We start from the raw sequence: 17,500 nt of genomic DNA on the forward strand, positions 1-17,500 counted from the left end.
ACGTGCTGCTGCTGCTGCTGCTGCTGCTGCTGCTGCTGCTGCTGCAGTGTTGTTGTGGAGTTTCGTGCTGCTGCAGGTCCTGCTGGTGCTGAACAAGGCAGATCTTCTCCCCAAAGCTCTCCGGCAAATGTGGGCCGACCACTTCGCCCGAAACGGAGTCCGCGCCGTCTTCTTCTCCGCCCTCCGCGAGCTGCAGCAGCAGCAGCAGCAGCAGCAGCAGCAGCAGCAGGAGGAGGAGCAGCAGCAGCAGCAGCAGGAGGAGTTGCTGAAGCGCGAAGACTTGGAGGGCGGGGCCGCTGCGGGGGAAGGGCTGGGGTGTACAGACAGCCGGGCGGCGGCGGTGCTGAACTGCGAAGAGCTGCTGGCAGTTCTTTCGGAGTTGAGGACTTCGCACTTGCTGCAGCGCAGCGCCGCCGCTGCTGCTGCTGCTGCTGCTGCTGCTGCTGCTGCAGAGCCCCCAGCGGACTTCGTGGTGGGCACTGTGGGCTTCCCCAACGTGGGCAAAAGCTCCCTCATTAATGCCCTTTTGGGGACCAAAAAAGTCGCTGTCTCGCAGCAGCCCGGAAAAACCCGCAGAGTCCAAACCATTCCGCTCCCAGGCAGGGGCATTTTGCTCTGCGACTGCCCCGGTGAGACCCCCAGCAGCAGCAGCAGCAGCAGCAGCAGCAGGTGCTGCTGCTGCTGCGGGGGCTGCGGCGAAAGCAACGGAAGGGGCTTCTGCGCGCAGAGACCCTTCTGCTGCGCTGCGCTGCACTGCACTTCTTCCTGCTGCACTTTGCTGCACTTTGCTGCACTTTGCTGCAGCTTGCTGCAGCTTGCTGCAGCTTGCTGCAGCTTGCTGCAGCTTGCTGCAGCTTGCTGCAGCTTGCTGCAGTTTGCTGCAGTTTGCTGCAGTTTGCTGCAGTTTGCTGCAGTTTGCTGCAGTGTTGGAGTTTGTGTTTGCTGTCAGGTCTGGTGTTTCCAAAAGTGGTGAAGTCGAAGCACTCGCTGGTGCTGAACGGAGTCAGTTCCATTGACGAAATGCGGTAAATGGAATCTCTTTTTATTTAATTTGAAGATTAAATAGTTTTAAATAGTTTTTATTTAAAATTTGAAGATTAAATGGCTTAAATGGCTTTTTATTTCGTATTTCGAGAGAATTTGCAAAAGATGAACTTTCCCAACTTTGGGGTGTACGTGCGTACACCCCAGAGCGGGTGATCGGCTGCTGTTTTGAATTTGCAGATTTTTCGCATTTTTCGGATTTTGGGATTATTTTTGCGTTTTTATTATTATTTTTAATTTTGTTTTTAATTATTTTTGTTTTGTTTGCCAGCGGAGACTACTTGGGCTCCGTGCAGCTCGTTTGCGACTCCATTCCCCACTCCGTCATCCGCCACTACGGGATCACGCCGGCGGCCTACCGCGCCGCGCAAAAGCTGAGTCCCTACAGCAGCAGCAGCAGCAGCAGCAGCAGCAGCAGCAGCAGCAGCAGCAGCGGGGCGCTGCAGCAGGGGGCGCGGCTGGACGCTGCTGCGCTGCTGGCCTGCGTGGCTGCGCAGCGGCACTTCGTCTCCGGCGGCAGAGGCGGGCAGCTGGACCTCCACCGCGTGGCCAAACTGCTGCTGCGGGACTTCACCGCGGGGCGGCTTTGCTGCTGCCGCGAGCCCTCGGGGGCTGTCTTCGGAGCAGCAGCAGAAGCCGCGGCGCTGCAGCAGTTCTTGGCAGCAGCTTCCCAGTCCCTCGAGGACAAGCTCGCGGCGCCCCGCAGCAGCAGCACCGCAGCAGCAGCAGCAGCAGCAGCAGCAGCAGCGGCGCCCGCAGCAGCAGCAGCAGCAGCAGCAGCAGCAGCAGCTAGCAGCAGCAGCAGGAAGGGCAAGAAGACGCAAATGAGTCCCGTGGAGGTCCTTCGGGAACTGGAAGAAGACGAAAATTTGCTGCAAGTCGTTGGAAGCGCCGGCAGGCCGCAGGTGGGGTTTGCTGCGGTGTACAGACAGCTGGCAGCGGGACTTAATTTCGAATTTAATTTGCTTTTTTTGGATTTAATTTGTTCTTTCTTATTTTGGATTTAATTTGCTTTTATTTCGAGTTTAATTTGTTTTTATTTTGGGTTTAATTTGCTTTTATTTTGGATTCAATTCGTTTTAATTTTGGGTATAATTTGTTCTAATTGTGAATTAAATTTGCTTTTATTTTGGATTTAATTTGCTTTCATTTTGAATTTAATTAGTTTTAATTTAATTAGTTTTAATTAGAATTAGTTTTAATTTAATTAGTTTTAATTTAAATTTAATTTTGAATTTATTTTTATTTTTGCAGCAGAGCGGCAGTGTCGTCGTGACGAAGCGAAAGGCCCGCCAACTGCAAAAGCAGCTTCTGAAGGGAAAGGCCAGCAAAAGCTTGGGGACTTTTGCAAATCGAATTTGAAATAAAAAAGAATTATTTATTTTATAATTTAATTATCTGAATTAATCCATTTTGCAATTAAATAAAGTGAATTGATTCATTTACAATTCAAATTAGATGAATTGATTCATTTTACAATTCAAATGATGTGAATTAATTCATTTTACAATTTAATAATGTGAATTAATTCATTTTACAATTTAATAATGTGAATTAATTCATTTTACAATTTAATAATGTGAATTAATTAATTAATTCTTTTATTTATTTTTAAAAGAAATAATTCAGTTTTGGTCTTTTGGTATTTCTCTTGACAAAATCTGCAGTTGAACTTCTTCGGCCGCCAGAGGGCAGTGAGGCCAACAGCGGCATTGGAATTTCTTTATTTAATTAATTTAATTAATTTAATTTAATTTAATTAATTAAATTAATTAAATTAAATTAAATTAAATTAATTTATTTAATTAAATTAATTTATTCAATTTAGTTATTTTGTTTGTTTTAGCTCTCCACTTGCAAGTTGCAGTTGGGCTCAACTGAGACTTTGAACTCCTTTTTGTTTTAATTTCCTTTTTAATTTCTTTTGTTTTAATTTACTTTTTGAATTTCTTTTGTTTTAATTTACTTTTTAAATTTAGTTTTGCTTTATTGTCCTTTATTTGATTATTTTATTTATTCTTTTTTTTGTTTTGTTTCGAAAAGCAAATAAAATGGCCAAGTGCTCAGTTGGCAAAGGCGAAGTTGCAAACGCTGGGAAGTCAATTATTCAAATTACAAAAAAATCAAAAATGAATTTGAATTTCAACTTCAACATTTCCTTTCAGAGGGCCTCGGCAAGCAGCTGCTGCTGCTGCTGCAGCAGCAGCAGCAGCAGCAGCAGCTGCTGCTGCTGCTGCTGGAGCTCGTGTTTTGCTGCATTTGCAACTTCAAATTGAGAAGCAAATTAAAAGTGGATTTAATTTCTCAACTTCGTCTTCAATAACTCAGGCGTGGCGAGTCAGCAAAGTTTTGAAGTCTTCGAAAAGATCTGCATTTGCTTCGCCTGCAACCGCAGACAAGCAGCAGCAAAACAGGGGCTTTGCTGCAGCGCTGCAGCAGCAAAACAGGGGCTTTGCTGCACCGCTGCAGCAGCAAAACAGTTGCTTTGCTGCACCGCTGCAGCGGCGGCTGTCGCTGCTGCGCTGCAGCAGCAAAGAGACCACTGGAGTGGTCTCGTTGCTGCTGCTGCGCTGCAGCAGCAAAGAGACCAGTGGAGTGGTCTCTTTGCTGCTGCTGCTGCTGCGCTGCAGCAGCAGCAAAGAGACCAGTGGACCTGACCAGTGGACCTCGGACTCACCGAAAAGCCGCTCGGCAGTCCTCAGAGTCTCTTCTCGGTCTTGCTGCTGATTGTTCAGTCTTTTGATGTTCGCCAAAAAGGCATTAAAGGTTTCGAAAGACAAGCGGCTCCGGGCGGCGCTGCGCGCAGCAGCAGCAGCAGCAGCAGCAGCAGCAGCAGCAGCAGCAGCAACTGGCGTTAGCACTTTGTGGCCATTTAGATCCCAGTTTCGAGGAAGTTTGCAGTTTAATGCATGCGTTTTGAATTAATTGCAAATTAAAAAGAGTTTAATGCATGCAATTTGAATTAATTGCAAATTAAATTGCAAATTAAATCCATTAAGTGAATTAATTGCAAATCAAAACCATAAGTGAATTAATTGCAAATTAAATCAAATTAAATGCATTAAATCCATAAATTGCAAATTAAATCAAATTAAATGCATTAAATCCATTAATTGCAAATTAAATCGCAAAATAAATTGCAAATTAAATTAAATTAAATTAAATTAAATTAAAATAAATTAAATTAAATTAAAATAAATTAAATTAAATTAAAATAAATTAAATTAAATTAAATTAAATTAAATTTCCACTTTTTGCTCACCGGAAGAAAGCGCGGCCGTCGGCGTTGGCCGAAGGGTCTTCGTGGGTGGTGAGGCTGCGAAGAAAGAAAGCGCTTTTAATTTATTTAATTTTAATTTTAATTTTAATTTTGATTTATTTTAATTTTAATTTTAATTTATTTTAAGTTTAGTTTTAATTTTAGTTTTAATTTAATTTTGATTTTGATTTTAATTTTAAAGAAAGTAAAAACATTTGAATTGAATTTAATGCGCCAGTTCAAACGAAGACGCCCACGGCGAACAAAGAGGTGAACAGCAACTTAAGTTGTCTTTATTTCCCATTGAACTTTAAATGCAAAATAAATAATAAAATGAAATTAATAAACAATTTAATGTAAATAAATGCCAAATAAATAATAAAATGGAATTAATAAACAATTTTATGTAAATAAATGACAAGTAAATTATAAAATGGAATTAATAAACAACTTTCTGTAAATGACAAATAAATAATAAAATGAAATTAATAAACAATTTAATGTAAATGGCAAATTAATAATAAAATGGAATTAATGAACAATTTTATGTAAATGACAAATAATTAATAAAGTGGAATTAATAAACAATTTTATGTAAATAAATGACAAATAAATAATAAAGTGGAATTAATAAATGACAAACGTGACAAATAAACAATAAAATGGAATTAATAAACAATTTCATGTAAGTGCCAAATAAATAATAAAATGGAATTAAAAAACAATTTGATGTAAATAAATGCCAAACAACTAATAAAATGGAATTAATAAACATAATTCAATGTAAATGCCAAATAAATAATAAAATGGAATTAAAAAACAGAATTTAATGTAAATAAATGCCAAATAAATAATAAAATGGAATTAAAAAAGAATTTTCTTTTTTTAAATCTTAAAGTTGGACTTCATTTTCTCACACTGTCCCCTGCGCAGTTCTGCGGAAGTCCAGCCGGACGCCCTTCAAGCCCGCGTCTTCCATCGAACTGATCTCTGGAGTTGAAATGGAAAAAGAAAAGAATTAAACTTTTAAATAAATAATTAATTAATTTAATTATTTTAATTATTTTAATTAATTTAATTAGTTTAATTAATTTAATTGATTTAATCAATTTAATTGATAAATTGATTTAATTAATTGATTTAATTGATTTAATTGATTTAATTAATTTAATTAATTAATTTAGTTAATTAATTTAATTAATTTAAGTAATTAATTTAATTAATTTAATTGATTTAATTAAATTAATTAAATTAATTATTTCAACGACGCTGAGTTCGTACGGCTGGAGGGCGAGTTGGGCTGACCCGCTACTGTCCGCCGCGCAGTCGCCGGAAAAGCGGCTTCGGCACTTCCAAACTGAAAAAAGAAAAAAAAAAGAATTTAAAAAGTTTTTGAAGAAAGAATTGAATTTAAAAAAAAAGAACTTAAAAAGTTTTTGAAAGAAAATTGAATTTAAAAAAAGAAAAGAATTTAAAAAGTTTTTGAGGAAAGAATTGAATTTAAAAACAGAAAAGAAAAGAATTTATAAAAGTTTTTGAAGAAATAATTCAATTTAAAAAGAGAAAAGAAAGGAATTTAAAAAGTTTTTGAAAGAAAATTGAATTTAAAAACAGAAAAGAATTTATAAAAGTCTTTGAAAGAAAGAATTGAATTTAAAAAGAGAAAAGAAAGAATTTATAAAAGTTTTTGAAAGAAAACTGAACTTAAAAAGAGAAAAGAAAAGAATTTAAAAAGTGTTTGAAAGAAAGAATTGCATTTAAAAACAGAAAAGTGGACTATTTAGAAGGCTGGAGGCAAAAACAGAAAAATAAATAATTGCAGAAAATGCGGACTTCCTTATCGAGGGAAATGAGACTTTGAAAAGGAATTTAAATTCAAATAAATGATTTTGAACTTCGAAAAGAAATTTAAATTCAAATAAATGATTTTGGACTTTGAAAAGGAATTTGAATTCAAATTAATAATTTTATTTGCATTTTATATTTCTTTTGGGGTCTACTGGAATTCAAATTAATACTTTTGGACTTTGAAAAGGAATTCAAATTCAAAAAAAGAATTAAATCTTAATTAAATTTCCAAATAACTTAATCCGGAAATAGAATTAAAATAAAAAAATTAAGTTTTAATTAAATTAAATTTAAATTAAATTTGCAAATTAAATTATTTGAAAACGCACTGGGCTGTCGTCGGCCTCCGGGCGGTCTTCTTGGATGGAAGTCAAAACGGCTTTCTTCAAATTCTCCAAACGCTGGATGTCTTTTTGCAGCTAAAAAGAAAATAAATAAAATAAAAAAATAAATTTAATTAATTAAATTGATTAAATAAATTAAATTAATTAAAGTAAATTAAATTAATTAAATTAAATTAAATTAAATTAAATTAATTAAATTAAATTAGGGAAAGAAGTGGAGTCAAATAACAAAAGTGGAAGGAAATGGAAATGAAAAGGGAAATGAGTGGAGTTTCACTTGGGCGTTAAAGCGGCTCTTTTTGCAGCTTTTTTGCATTTTGAATTAAACTGAAATTAAAATGAATTAAACTGAATTTAAAATGAATTAAATTGAATTTAAATTGAATTTAAATTCAAATTAAGTGCCGAATTTGATTAAATTGAAATTGAAATGAATTAAATTGAATTTAAATGGAATTTAAATTGAATTTAAGTGCCAAATTTGATTAAATTGGAGTTGAAATGAATATCAAACTGAATTTAAATGGAATTTAAATTGAATTTGAGTGCCAAATTTGATTAAATTGAATATAAATTGAATTTAAATAGAATATAAATAGAATTTAAATAGAATTTAAATAGAATTTAAATAGAATTTAAATAAAATTTAAATAGAATTTAGTAGAATTTAAATAGAATTTAAACTGAATTTAAATAGAATTAAATAGAATTAAAATAGAATTAAATAGAATTTAATTCTTTTGGGTTTAATTCTGACTTTGCGAGTGGCGTTGATGAGTTGTTTGTTTTCTTCGAGGAGTTGATTTCCTCTTTGCGTTTGTTCCATCAGCTGAACTTCCAACGCGCTGCACTTCTTCTGCAAGTTCGAAACCTGAAAAGAAAAAAAGAAAAAAGAAATAATTAATTTTAAAACTCTTTTGCATGCAAATAATGCCTTTTACAGCCACTATTGCATGCAAATAATGCCATTTACAGCCATTATTGCATGCAAATTTAGGACTTTTGAAGAATAAAATGCCATTATTGCATGCAAATTGAGGACTTTTGAAGAATAAAATGAGGAAATTTGCATGCAAATTGAGGACTTTTGGAGAATGAAATGCCAGACTTTGCATGCAAATTGAGAGTTTTGAAGAATGAAGTTTCAAGTCTCGAAGAGCAGCTCCTCAGAGTTCAGATCTGAGGCTCCAGAGTCCTTTTTTTTGAGTTATTTTCCTCCAAACAACTCAAAAAGGACTTTTATGAACAACAAAACATCATTAAAGAACCACAGGTCTCTCTTTATTGTTTTATTTCCCTTTTTCCTCCTCAAAAGTCCCAAAAAGTCCCCAAAAAGTCTCCAAAAAGTCCCAAAAAGTCCCCAAAAGTCCCAAAAAGTCCCACCTGTTCTCCGCGTTCGGCGAGCTGCGCCTTCAGCTGGCGCGCTTCGGCGTCGGCGGTTTGGGCGCGGCTTTTGTAGGCGTTGGAAACCACGCGGAGTCCGAGGGCCAACTGTTCTGCAAAAAAGAAAAAAGAAAAAAAAGAAAAAAAAGAAAAAAAAAGAGTTTTGGAGCTTTTGAGGCTCCAGTTGGAGGCAAAAGAGAGGCAAAAAGGGCAGTTAAAAGGCCCTTTGGAGCGGCTGGAGTTCTGTTGGCAATTCAGGAATTAATTTGCTTTTTTATTTGCAATTGGGGAGTTAATTTGCTTTTTTATTTGCAATTGGGGAGTTAATTTCCTTTTTTATTTGCAATTGGGGAATTAATTTCCTTTTTTTATTTGCAATTGGAGAGTTAATTGGCCTTCAAACGAGCGCTTTGCCGCAGCCGGAGAGGAGAGCGGCTGGCGGCGGCGGAAAAGAATTTTTTTTCTGAAAAGGAGTTTTGAATTTGAAAAGAAATTCGAAAAAGATTTTAAATTTCAAAAAGAGAAATTAATTCAAAGAAAGTCCACTTCGCGGCGCTGTCTGCTCAGGGCTGGCGGGCAGCTGGCGGCAGTCGAACTCGCGGGAAAGGACTTTGAAGTTAATTTGAATTAAATTGAATTGAATTAAATTAAATTAAATTAAATTAAATTAAATTAAATTCGAAATTCAATTCAATTTCAAACGCGAAATTCGACTGAGACAAACGCGGAGGCTCACCGTCGGCGTCGCCGGGCAGCCACGCGAGATCTGCGGCGGCGGAGTTCATCGTGGCGGAGAGGCGCGGCGGCAGTTCGCGACTTCAACAAAAAAGAAAGATTCAACTTTTATCAAGTTAAGAAGCAGCAGCAGCAGCAGCAGCAGCAGCAGCAGCAGCAGCAGCAGCAGCAGCAGCAGCAGCAGCTGCTGCTGCTGCCACGAGATGGTTCGATGCTGCTGCTGCTGCTGCGTGCGCCAGCCGCAGCAGGGTCACTCGTGGAAAGCGCTTCGTTTGAGTGGAAATGAATTTAATTTGAATTAATTTAAATTTAATTTGAAATTAAATTCAAATTTATTTCAAATTTATTTCAAATTATAGTCAAATTCAATTCGCTGAAGTAATTCAAACTTGAATTCCAATTCAACTTTCAAGTTCCTGCCGAAAGCAATTCAGTGTCGAATTAATTCGCTTTTCCTTCATTTCAGTGTAACTCCACTTCAATTCAGTTTTAATTCAACTTCAATTCAAATTTAATTCATTTTCATTTCATTTTCATTTCATTTTCATTTCACTTTCCTTCAATTTTCATCTTTTCCACTTCTGGCCTTCGACGGATCTCTGAAGCCGCCAGCTGTACAGACACCCCGTCGCCTTCGTTTGCAGACTTCAAAGCCCATTCGCAAATTTGAATTCATTTCATTATTTCCAATTTAATTCATTTTATTTATTATTTCGAATTTAATTCATTTTATTAATTGTTTCGAATTGAATTCACTTTATTAATTGTTTCCAATTGAATTCATTTTATTAATTATTTCCAATTTAATTCTTTTTAATATTTCGAATTTAATTCATTTCATTATTTCGAATTTAATTCTTTTTATTATTTCACATTCGAACAGTTCTGAAGAATCAACTCGAAAGCCATTAAAGCTGAAGTTGAAACTTGGAATTCAAATTTGCACAAACAACAAAGGGATTTATTTCGCAAATTAATTCTTTTTCTTTTTAGTTCTTTTTTCTTCACTTTCAAACATTTAGGATCTTTTCTGCATTCCCTTTTGGCCTTCTTTTACTTCTTTTATTCTTTTGATCTTCACTTCACTTCCAAACGAACTCCTTCTGGCTCGCAGCAGCCCCTCAGGTGTACGTACACCCCGGAAGCGAGCTTGCGCGCCTTCAACGCACTGCCCAGTTAGCGAAAAGTATTTAATTATTATTTATTTTTTTATTATTTATTTTTAATTATTTATTATTTATTTATTATTTGTTTATTTTTTACTTATTTATTTCTCGCTGGGACTCAGTGGAGGGAATGCGCAAATAAAGTTGCATTTAATTAACTGCGCAGTCGAAGTAAAGCCACAAAACGAACAATAAAGTACTGTCCGCAGCAGCAGCAGCAGCCGCAGCAGCAGCAGCAGCAGCAGCAGCAGCAGCAGCAGCAGCAGCAGCTTCTGCTGCTTCAGCGAGCGCCGGCGAAAGCTGCAGCAAATCGGAAGTTAAAAAAGGCCGAAAAGAAAAAATAAAAAGTCAAATGAAATAAAGGAATTGAAGAATTAATTAAAAGAGTTAAAGCAATTAAACAAATCAAATCCACCAATGCACCAATCAATTGACTAAATGCATCAAATAAACCAAATTAATTAATTAAATCCATTAAATAAATAAATAAATTAAATAAATAAATAAATAAATAAATTAATTAATTAATTAATTAATTAGTTAATTAATTAATTAATTAATTAATTAATTAATTAATTAATTAATAAATCGAACTGACCGAAAGTGCCTCCGTAAAGGACTTCGCCGTTGAGGGCGACGGAGCCGCAGCCAGACACCTCAGCGCCCTTCAGCCTTTCTGAGTTGCAGCAAATTAAATAAAACAAAAATTAATTAAATCAAATTAAATTAATTAAATTAAATTAATTAAATTAAATTAAATTAATTAAATTGAATTAAATTGAATCAATTAAATTAAATTAAACTAATTGAATCAACTAAATCAAATTAAATAAATCAGTTAAATTAAACTACACTAATTAAATCAATTAAATTGATTAAATCATTTAAATTGAATTAAATTAAATTAAATCAATTAAATCAAACTAATTAAATTAAATTAAATTAAATTATTTATTTATTTATTTATTTATTTATTTATTTAATCTAAAAAGCCCCACGAGTTATCGCCTGGAGAAACTGACAAGAAGTGCACTGAATCCGCCCAGCGCCGAAAGCCAGCCTGCGGCCGTTGGCGTTTGCTGCAGCAGCAGCAGCAGCAGCAGCAGCAGCAAAACTCACCACCCGCAGCCTGAGAGCAGCACAGTCTTTAGCAGCAATAAGCAGCAGCAGCAGCAGCAGCAGCAGCAGCAGCAGCAGCAGCAGGTGAGGAGGCAGCAGTTCAAAGGGAAAAGGAAAAGAGGAAAAAACAAATGGGAAATTAGCGGCAAAAGAAACTCGCAGCAGCAGATGCTGCAGCAGCAAATAATTGCAGCAGCAGCAACAGCAGCAGCAGCAAATAAGTGCAGCAGCAGCAGCAGCAGCAGCAAATAAGTGGAGCAGCAGCAGCAACACAGCAGCAGCAGCAGCAAATAAAGATGAAGCAAAAGAGCAGTTGCTTCAGCCGCACCTGTAGTGGGATTGTCGCAGCTGCACTCCAGGCAGTAGCTATGATCTAAAAATAAATAAAAATAAATTAAAATAAATAAATTAAAATAAATAAAAATAAATAAAAATAAATAAAAATAAAATTAATAAATAAAAAGAAAGAAATAAAGAATTGAAATAAATAAAAGAAATAAAAGGAACAAGAAACAAGAAAGAAGCAGAATAAAGAAATGAATAGTTAGCAATAAGGAAACAAAAAAGAAATAAAGAGAAATAAAAGAAATGAAGAAGTAAAATAATAAATAAAAGGAACAAATAAACAAATAAAAGAGGTAAATAAATAAATAAATAAATAAATAAATAAATAAATAAATAAATAAATAAATAAATAAAAGAAATAGGCAAATAAAACCAAATACAGAAGTAAGGCAATAAAGAAATACATCAAATAAAAGAAATAAAATAAATAAAATAAATAAACGAAATAAAATAAACAAAAAAGGAACAAAATAAATAAAATAATAAACTAAATAAAGAAATAACAGAAATAAAATAAATAAAAGAAACAAAAAAGAAATAAAAGAGAAATAGAAAGCAACTCGGAATTACCTGAAACGAGAAAGCCCTGTTCTGTCTGCAAGAAAGCTGAAAACGACTTTTCATTTATTTCAATTTTTATTTTTTATATTTTCTTCTGTTTTTATTTTATTTATTTATTATTTATTTGTCATTTATTTATTATTTGTTTATTATTTATTATTTGTTTATTATTTATTTATTATTTATTTACTATTTATTTATTTGTTTTCATTCATTTATTACTTTTAGTTGTTTATTATTTGTTCTTTACTGTTTTTAGCTTTTAAATTATTTTAAATTAATTTATTTTTATATTTTGAACGTATTTATCAATAATTACTTTGAATGTATTTATTATTTAATATGTTCAGTGCATTTATAATTTATTATTTTCAATTAATTTCTTATTAATTATTTTATTATTTTAATTGATTTATCTTTAATTATTTAATTTATATTTGTTTTAATTCACCAGCTTCGCAGCCTGAGGCCTCCAAAGAAATAAAAAATAAAAAAATAAAAATAAAAAATAAAATAAAAAAGTCTTTCCAAAAATGGACTTGCCGGTCTCTGTGGCTTTGCAGCACCTTTGGCAAATCTGAAATTTGAATTCAATTCAAAAAGTTCAAATAAATTCAAATTCAAATTTAACTTCAATTTTAAATTCAATTGTAAATCCAATTTTAAATTCAACTTTAAATTCAACTTTAAATTCAACTTTAAATTCAACTTTAAATTCAAATTCGAACTTGAATTTGAATTTTAAGTTGAATCTAAAGTTGGATTTAAAGTTGAATTTGAATTAAACTTTGAATTTGAATTTGAATTCGGAATTGAATTTAAATTGAATTTAATTTGAATTGAATTTAAATTGAATTTAAATTCAATTTAAATTCAATTTAAATTCAAATTCAACTTTTACCTCCGGAGAGCACATGAAGGCCAAAACGGGGGAAAAGAGCGGCAGCAGAACTGCCAGCAGAAGTCCTTTTGCAAAAAGATGTTTCATTTTGAATTTAAAAAGAATAAAAAGAATAAAAGAATAAAAAGAATAAAAAGAATAAAAAGAAATGTTTTAAAACTAATTCCCTTTTGACTTCGAAAGAAAAGAGTTTCTGAGGTGTACGTACACCCGAACCCTGCGCCTCAGCCGGCCTTCGCGTTTCAAAAGAAGACTTCATTTCATTTTCAAAGTGGCATTTCGTTTTATTTTTATTTTCGAAATAGTTTTTCATTTTATTTCAAAACTTCTCAAAAGTAAATAAATTCACTCTTCTACTTTCGAAATCAGAAGCAGCTGCTGCCTCAGCCATTTAACTTCACCAAAAATCCAAATTTCCTAAAACTGCAGCTGCACTTTTTCCACTAAGTGCTGCAGCACTGCAGCAGCAGCAGCAGCAGCACTACAGCAGCAGCAGCAGCAGCAGCACTACAGCAGCAGCAGCAGCAGCACTACAGCAGCAACAGCAGCAGCACTACAGCAGCAGCAGCTGCAGCGCTGCAGCAGCGTGGAGCAGCAGCGCTCTGTCTCGTTGCTGGCAGCAAATGCATTTTTTGTCTTTTTTTGAATTCAAAAAAATAAAAATTGGGAGCAGCAAAATGGCAAATGACTTCTTTTTAATTTATTTGTTTTTTAATTTAAACTTTTCTGATTTTCCCGATGGCCTTTTGGACAAATTCAATTAATGAAAAATTCAGTTTTTCATCTCAATTAATTCGAGATGTGCTGGAGACAGCAGCAATTAATGTTTAAAACACTTCTTTCAATTAAATCGGACTGCTCATTTTGCTGCTGCTGCTGCTGCTGCAGCAGCAGCAGCAGCAGCAGCAGAACCTCCGGGAGCCGGAGAGGGCGTAGAGAAGCAGCAGCTGAGGGTCTGCAAGCAGCAAACAAATAAACAGCAGCAGCAGCAGCAGAAATGAAAAAAATAAAATTAAATGAAATTAAAAGTGAATCAAAATTGAAAATAAATTAGAGTTGAAATTAACTTCAATTAGCTGCTGCTCAACTGCTGCTGCTGCTGCTGTTCAGCGCAGCAGCCAGGCCATTGCTTGAAGACAAAAAAAAGAAAATAAATATTATAATTTGATTTGAAAAAAAGAATAAAGTTTTGAAACTTCTCCATTATAAATCTTTTGCAACAAATCCAAACGCACTTTTATGAGAACCCCAGAGAGATACTCCAGCAGAACATCTGGCGCTGCATGCTTCGCTGTTTCTGCTGCTGCTGCTGCTGCTGCTGCTGCTGCTGCTGGTGCTGCTGCTGCTGCTGCTGCGGGGCGAGCGCGCAGCGGAGGCCGGGCGAGCTGCTGCAGGAGCTGCAGCAAGTCTGCAATTGCGGCTTTCAGAAGCGAAGACGCCCGCGGGTTTGGCGGCGAGAAGTTGACGGAAAAAAAAGAAGAAAAGAAATTAAAGTTTTTTTGGAAAGAAAAGTCGAGGCCTTCAATGGAGATCTCGTAGTCGACGGCGGAGCCCTCGGGCTGCGGAAAGCGGCGGAAAGCGCGCGAAAAAAGCCGCAATTGCGCAACTTTTCGACTTCATTTAACTTCATTTGCAAAATTAAATCCAATCAACAACACTTTTTCTCTTTTCGAGAATTAATTCCACAAAAAACTGTTCGGATTCGCTTCGCGCGGCGCGCGCGCGCGCCGCGGGCGCTGAGGTGTACGTACACCTCAGCGCGCGGCGCGACCGCCGCTGGAAAGCACTTCGAAGTCACTTTAAACAATTTGGAGTTTTTTGAAATGCTTTTGAACTTTTTGAACTCTTTTTGAAGTTATTTTTGAATTTAATTTCCAATTTCCACTTTTCTCACTCGGTATTGCAAAGTTATGTACTTGGCAGACCGCTCGACAATAAACAGCGGAGAAAAAGCCGCCAAACTCCGCAGCTCTCTGTCCAGCGCTTCTTGCCTGAAGCAAAAAAAGAATTAAATTATTTTAAATTATTTCCAACAAATTAAATAATTATTTCCAACAAATTAAATAAATTATTTCCAACAAATTAAATAAATTATAATTCAAACAAAGAATCAAACTGCCCCTTCAAACGCCCCAGTCCCACGCAGACACGGGGCGGACAATGGCTGCGCCCGCGGGGCTGCTGCTGCTGCTGCTGCTGCTGCTGCTGCAGCTGCTGCTGCGGCTGCTTCAACTGCTGCGGCTGCTGCAACTGCTGCTGCTGCTGCAACTGCTGCTGCTGCTGCAAATGCTGCTGCTGCTGCTGCTGCTGCTTGCGTACTTGTTTTCGAGGATTTGCATTCTTTCGCTTTTGGAAATCTTTTCGAGTTCTTCTCTCGTCAAGTCCAAACGGGCCAAACGAAAATCTTCTTTTGTTTTTTCGAGGCGAAACTTCACCTGCAGCAAATCTCGGAAAGAATTTAAATAATTCTTTTTGGATTTGTTTTGAATTTATTCTTTTTCATTTATTTCAATTGAAATAAGTTGAGTTCAGTTGAATTTAAGTTGATTTGATTGGACTAAATAAACTGCGTAAAGCAAAAAAAAGAAAAGAGAAAATAAATGGCGAAGAGAAAAGAAGAAGGAAGAGGCGAGAGGCGAGCTGAGGTGTATGTACAGCTGGCGGACTTGCTGCTTCTGCTGCTCCTTGGCGCGAATTCTTTTCTTCACTTCTTCTTCTTTTGCCTTCGCCTCTTTTTGCTGCTGCTGCAGCGCAGCAAAAGTCTGCTGCAGCTGCAGCAAATAAGGCAGGATCTCCGCGCCGTGGGTCAGCCAGACTGCTGCGCTGCAGCAGCAGCAAAACTGGAAATTCAAATCCTTTCCATTTAATGCAATTTCTGATTTAAATGTTTTAAATTTAAATAATAAATGCAGAAATAAACAAAAAGACAAACTCGAGGGGCTAACAAAAGAAGAAACAAATTCCATTCAAACTGCATGCTGCTGCTGCGCAGGCCAAGTGGCCACCAGCCCGAGAAACTTCGAGGAAATAATAAATAATTATATTTAAATATAATATTTACATTTAAGTGTTTATTTTTAAATGCAAACATTAAAAATCGAAACAAAAAATATATCTGAAGCAAAATGCCACTTGAAGTTTCGGAACAGTTCTGCAATTTGCAAGAAAGCTGCGCATACACCCCAGCGCCCGGGAGCAGCAGCCGCGTTCTGCTTTCCTTCCAGTTCAATTCAGAGTTCAGAAAATGATTTTTCTTCGAAAAAAAGTTTGAAATGTTTTTCAAAATGAATTAAAATGCATTTAAATCCATTTAAAAGAACTTTCCGCTTTCAAAAACTCAGAAAATGCAAAGTTCCGGTTCTGCGCGAGATGATTCAATTCCAGAAGAACGAAGGTGGAAAGCTCGCTTTTGATGGCTCGTTTGCATCCAAATAAGCATTTAAATTGAAATAATTAATTAAATTGAACATTTAAATTCAAATAAATTCAAATAATTCGCGAAAATGAACTTTTCGAACTTCTGCTTCACCTGTTTTCCAAAGTGTGGATTCTGCTGGCCAGCACTGACATGAACTTCTTCGAGGCATTCATAACACCCAAGAGAGAACTGGCCAGCGGCTTCGCCTCTTCGTCTGAATTAAAACAATTTAAAAATAAATTAAATCATTTTATTTCTTTTAATTCATTGTTCACAAGCAGCAACTGGCACTGCAGCAGCAGCAGCAGCAGAGAGCAGCTGCAGCAGCAACGAAGACAGCAGCAACACTGCTTGCAGCAACAGAAGAGCAGCAGCAGCAGCAGCAGCAGCAGAAAGCAGCTGCTGCTGCAGCAGAAAGCAGCTGCAGCAGCAACGAAGACAGCAGCAACACTACTTGCAGCAACAGAAGAGCAGCGGCAGCAGCAGTAGAAGCAACAGCAGCAGCGGCAGCAAATATGAATGCAGCACAAGCACGAAGTCGAGCAGCGCCAGCAGCAGCAGCAGCAGCAGCAGCAACTGCAGCAGCAGCAGCAGCAACTGCAGCAGCAGCAGCAAGGCGAACCTGCAGTTTCTTTCAACTTAAAAATCTTAATGGCTTTGTCTGTGTCTTCGTTTATAGCTCCCCCCAAAGGCTGCAGCAAAAAAGGAAATGAAAATCGCGCAGCACAGCAGCAGAAGTGCAGCCTCTTGCTGCTGCTGCTGCTGCTGCAGCTGCTGCTGCTGCTGCTGCTGCAGCTGCTGCTGCTGCAGCTGCTGCTGCTGCTGCTGCTGCAGCTGCTGCTGCTGCAGCTGCTGCTGCTGCTGCTGCTGCTGCTGCTTTCTTGCTGCAGCGCTTGCTGCCTGGCGAATGAAAAGCTGCTGAACAAACTTCTGCTGCTTCACCAAGTCAGCCAAACAAATTAAATTAAACTAAATTAAATTAAATAATTAAATTAAATAATTAAATTAAATAATTAAATTAAATAATTAAATTAAATAATTGAATTAAATAATTAAATTAAATAATTAAATTAAATAATTAAATATTTAATTTACTTCTTTTTCCACATTGTTGAAAATCGGATTTGAATTCACTGCAGCCAAAACGGCCAACATCAAACGCCGAAATTCTCTGCAGCAAAAAATTAAATAAAATAAAAAATCAAAATAAATAAATAAATAATTATAAATAAATAAATAAATAAATAAATAAATAGTTAATTATAAATAAACAAATAAATATATAAATAAACAAATAAATAGTTAACTAATTAATTAATTAGTTTTAAATAAATAAATAAATAAATAGAAAAAAATAAAAATAAAAAAGAATGAAAT

At 35.8% G+C, this 17,500-nt stretch overlaps 3 protein-coding genes across 3 annotated transcripts in view; 1 reads left to right on the forward strand and 2 right to left on the reverse strand.

Annotated features, from left to right (window-relative positions):
* Positions 1-76: 76 nt before the first annotated feature.
* ENH_00046810 (hypothetical protein, conserved) lies at positions 77-2,406 on the forward strand (the record flags this gene model as incomplete). Its single annotated transcript, XM_013585519.1, has 4 exons — positions 77-629; positions 950-1,025; positions 1,316-1,949; positions 2,302-2,406. Coding segments are annotated over 4 exons (1,368 nt in total), but the record flags the coding sequence as incomplete, so codon positions are not given.
* Positions 2,407-3,368: 962 nt separating this feature from the next.
* Positions 3,369-8,663, reverse strand: ENH_00046820 (hypothetical protein, conserved; the record flags this gene model as incomplete). The annotated part of the gene is made up of 9 exons (XM_013585520.1): positions 3,369-3,427; positions 3,722-3,840; positions 4,307-4,360; positions 5,221-5,293; positions 5,585-5,660; positions 6,481-6,570; positions 7,253-7,366; positions 7,879-7,991; positions 8,615-8,663. The coding sequence occupies 9 exons, from the start codon at positions 8,661-8,663 to the stop codon at positions 3,369-3,371; spliced, it is 747 nt and encodes a 248-aa protein (XP_013440974.1).
* A 4,901-nt stretch (positions 8,664-13,564) lies between these two features.
* ENH_00046830 (non-muscle myosin heavy chain, putative) overlaps positions 13,565-17,500 on the reverse strand; it is a gene marked incomplete at both ends in the record, with an annotated part of 4,999 nt that continues 1,063 nt past the window's right edge. Inside the window, 8 exons of the mRNA XM_013585521.1 lie at positions 13,565-13,660; positions 13,941-14,264; positions 14,600-14,696; positions 15,025-15,140; positions 15,372-15,528; positions 16,235-16,337; positions 16,746-16,815; positions 17,219-17,294. Coding sequence (XP_013440975.1) covers positions 13,565-13,660; positions 13,941-14,264; positions 14,600-14,696; positions 15,025-15,140; positions 15,372-15,528; positions 16,235-16,337; positions 16,746-16,815; positions 17,219-17,294 — 1,039 coding nt within the window. The remainder of the gene's footprint in view (positions 13,661-13,940; positions 14,265-14,599; positions 14,697-15,024; positions 15,141-15,371; positions 15,529-16,234; positions 16,338-16,745; positions 16,816-17,218; positions 17,295-17,500) is intronic.

This window comes from Eimeria necatrix, genomic scaffold (genome assembly GCF_000499385.1).
Source record: "Eimeria necatrix Houghton genomic scaffold, Enh_scaff35, whole genome shotgun sequence".
Lineage (NCBI taxonomy): Eukaryota > Apicomplexa > Conoidasida > Eucoccidiorida > Eimeriidae > Eimeria > Eimeria necatrix.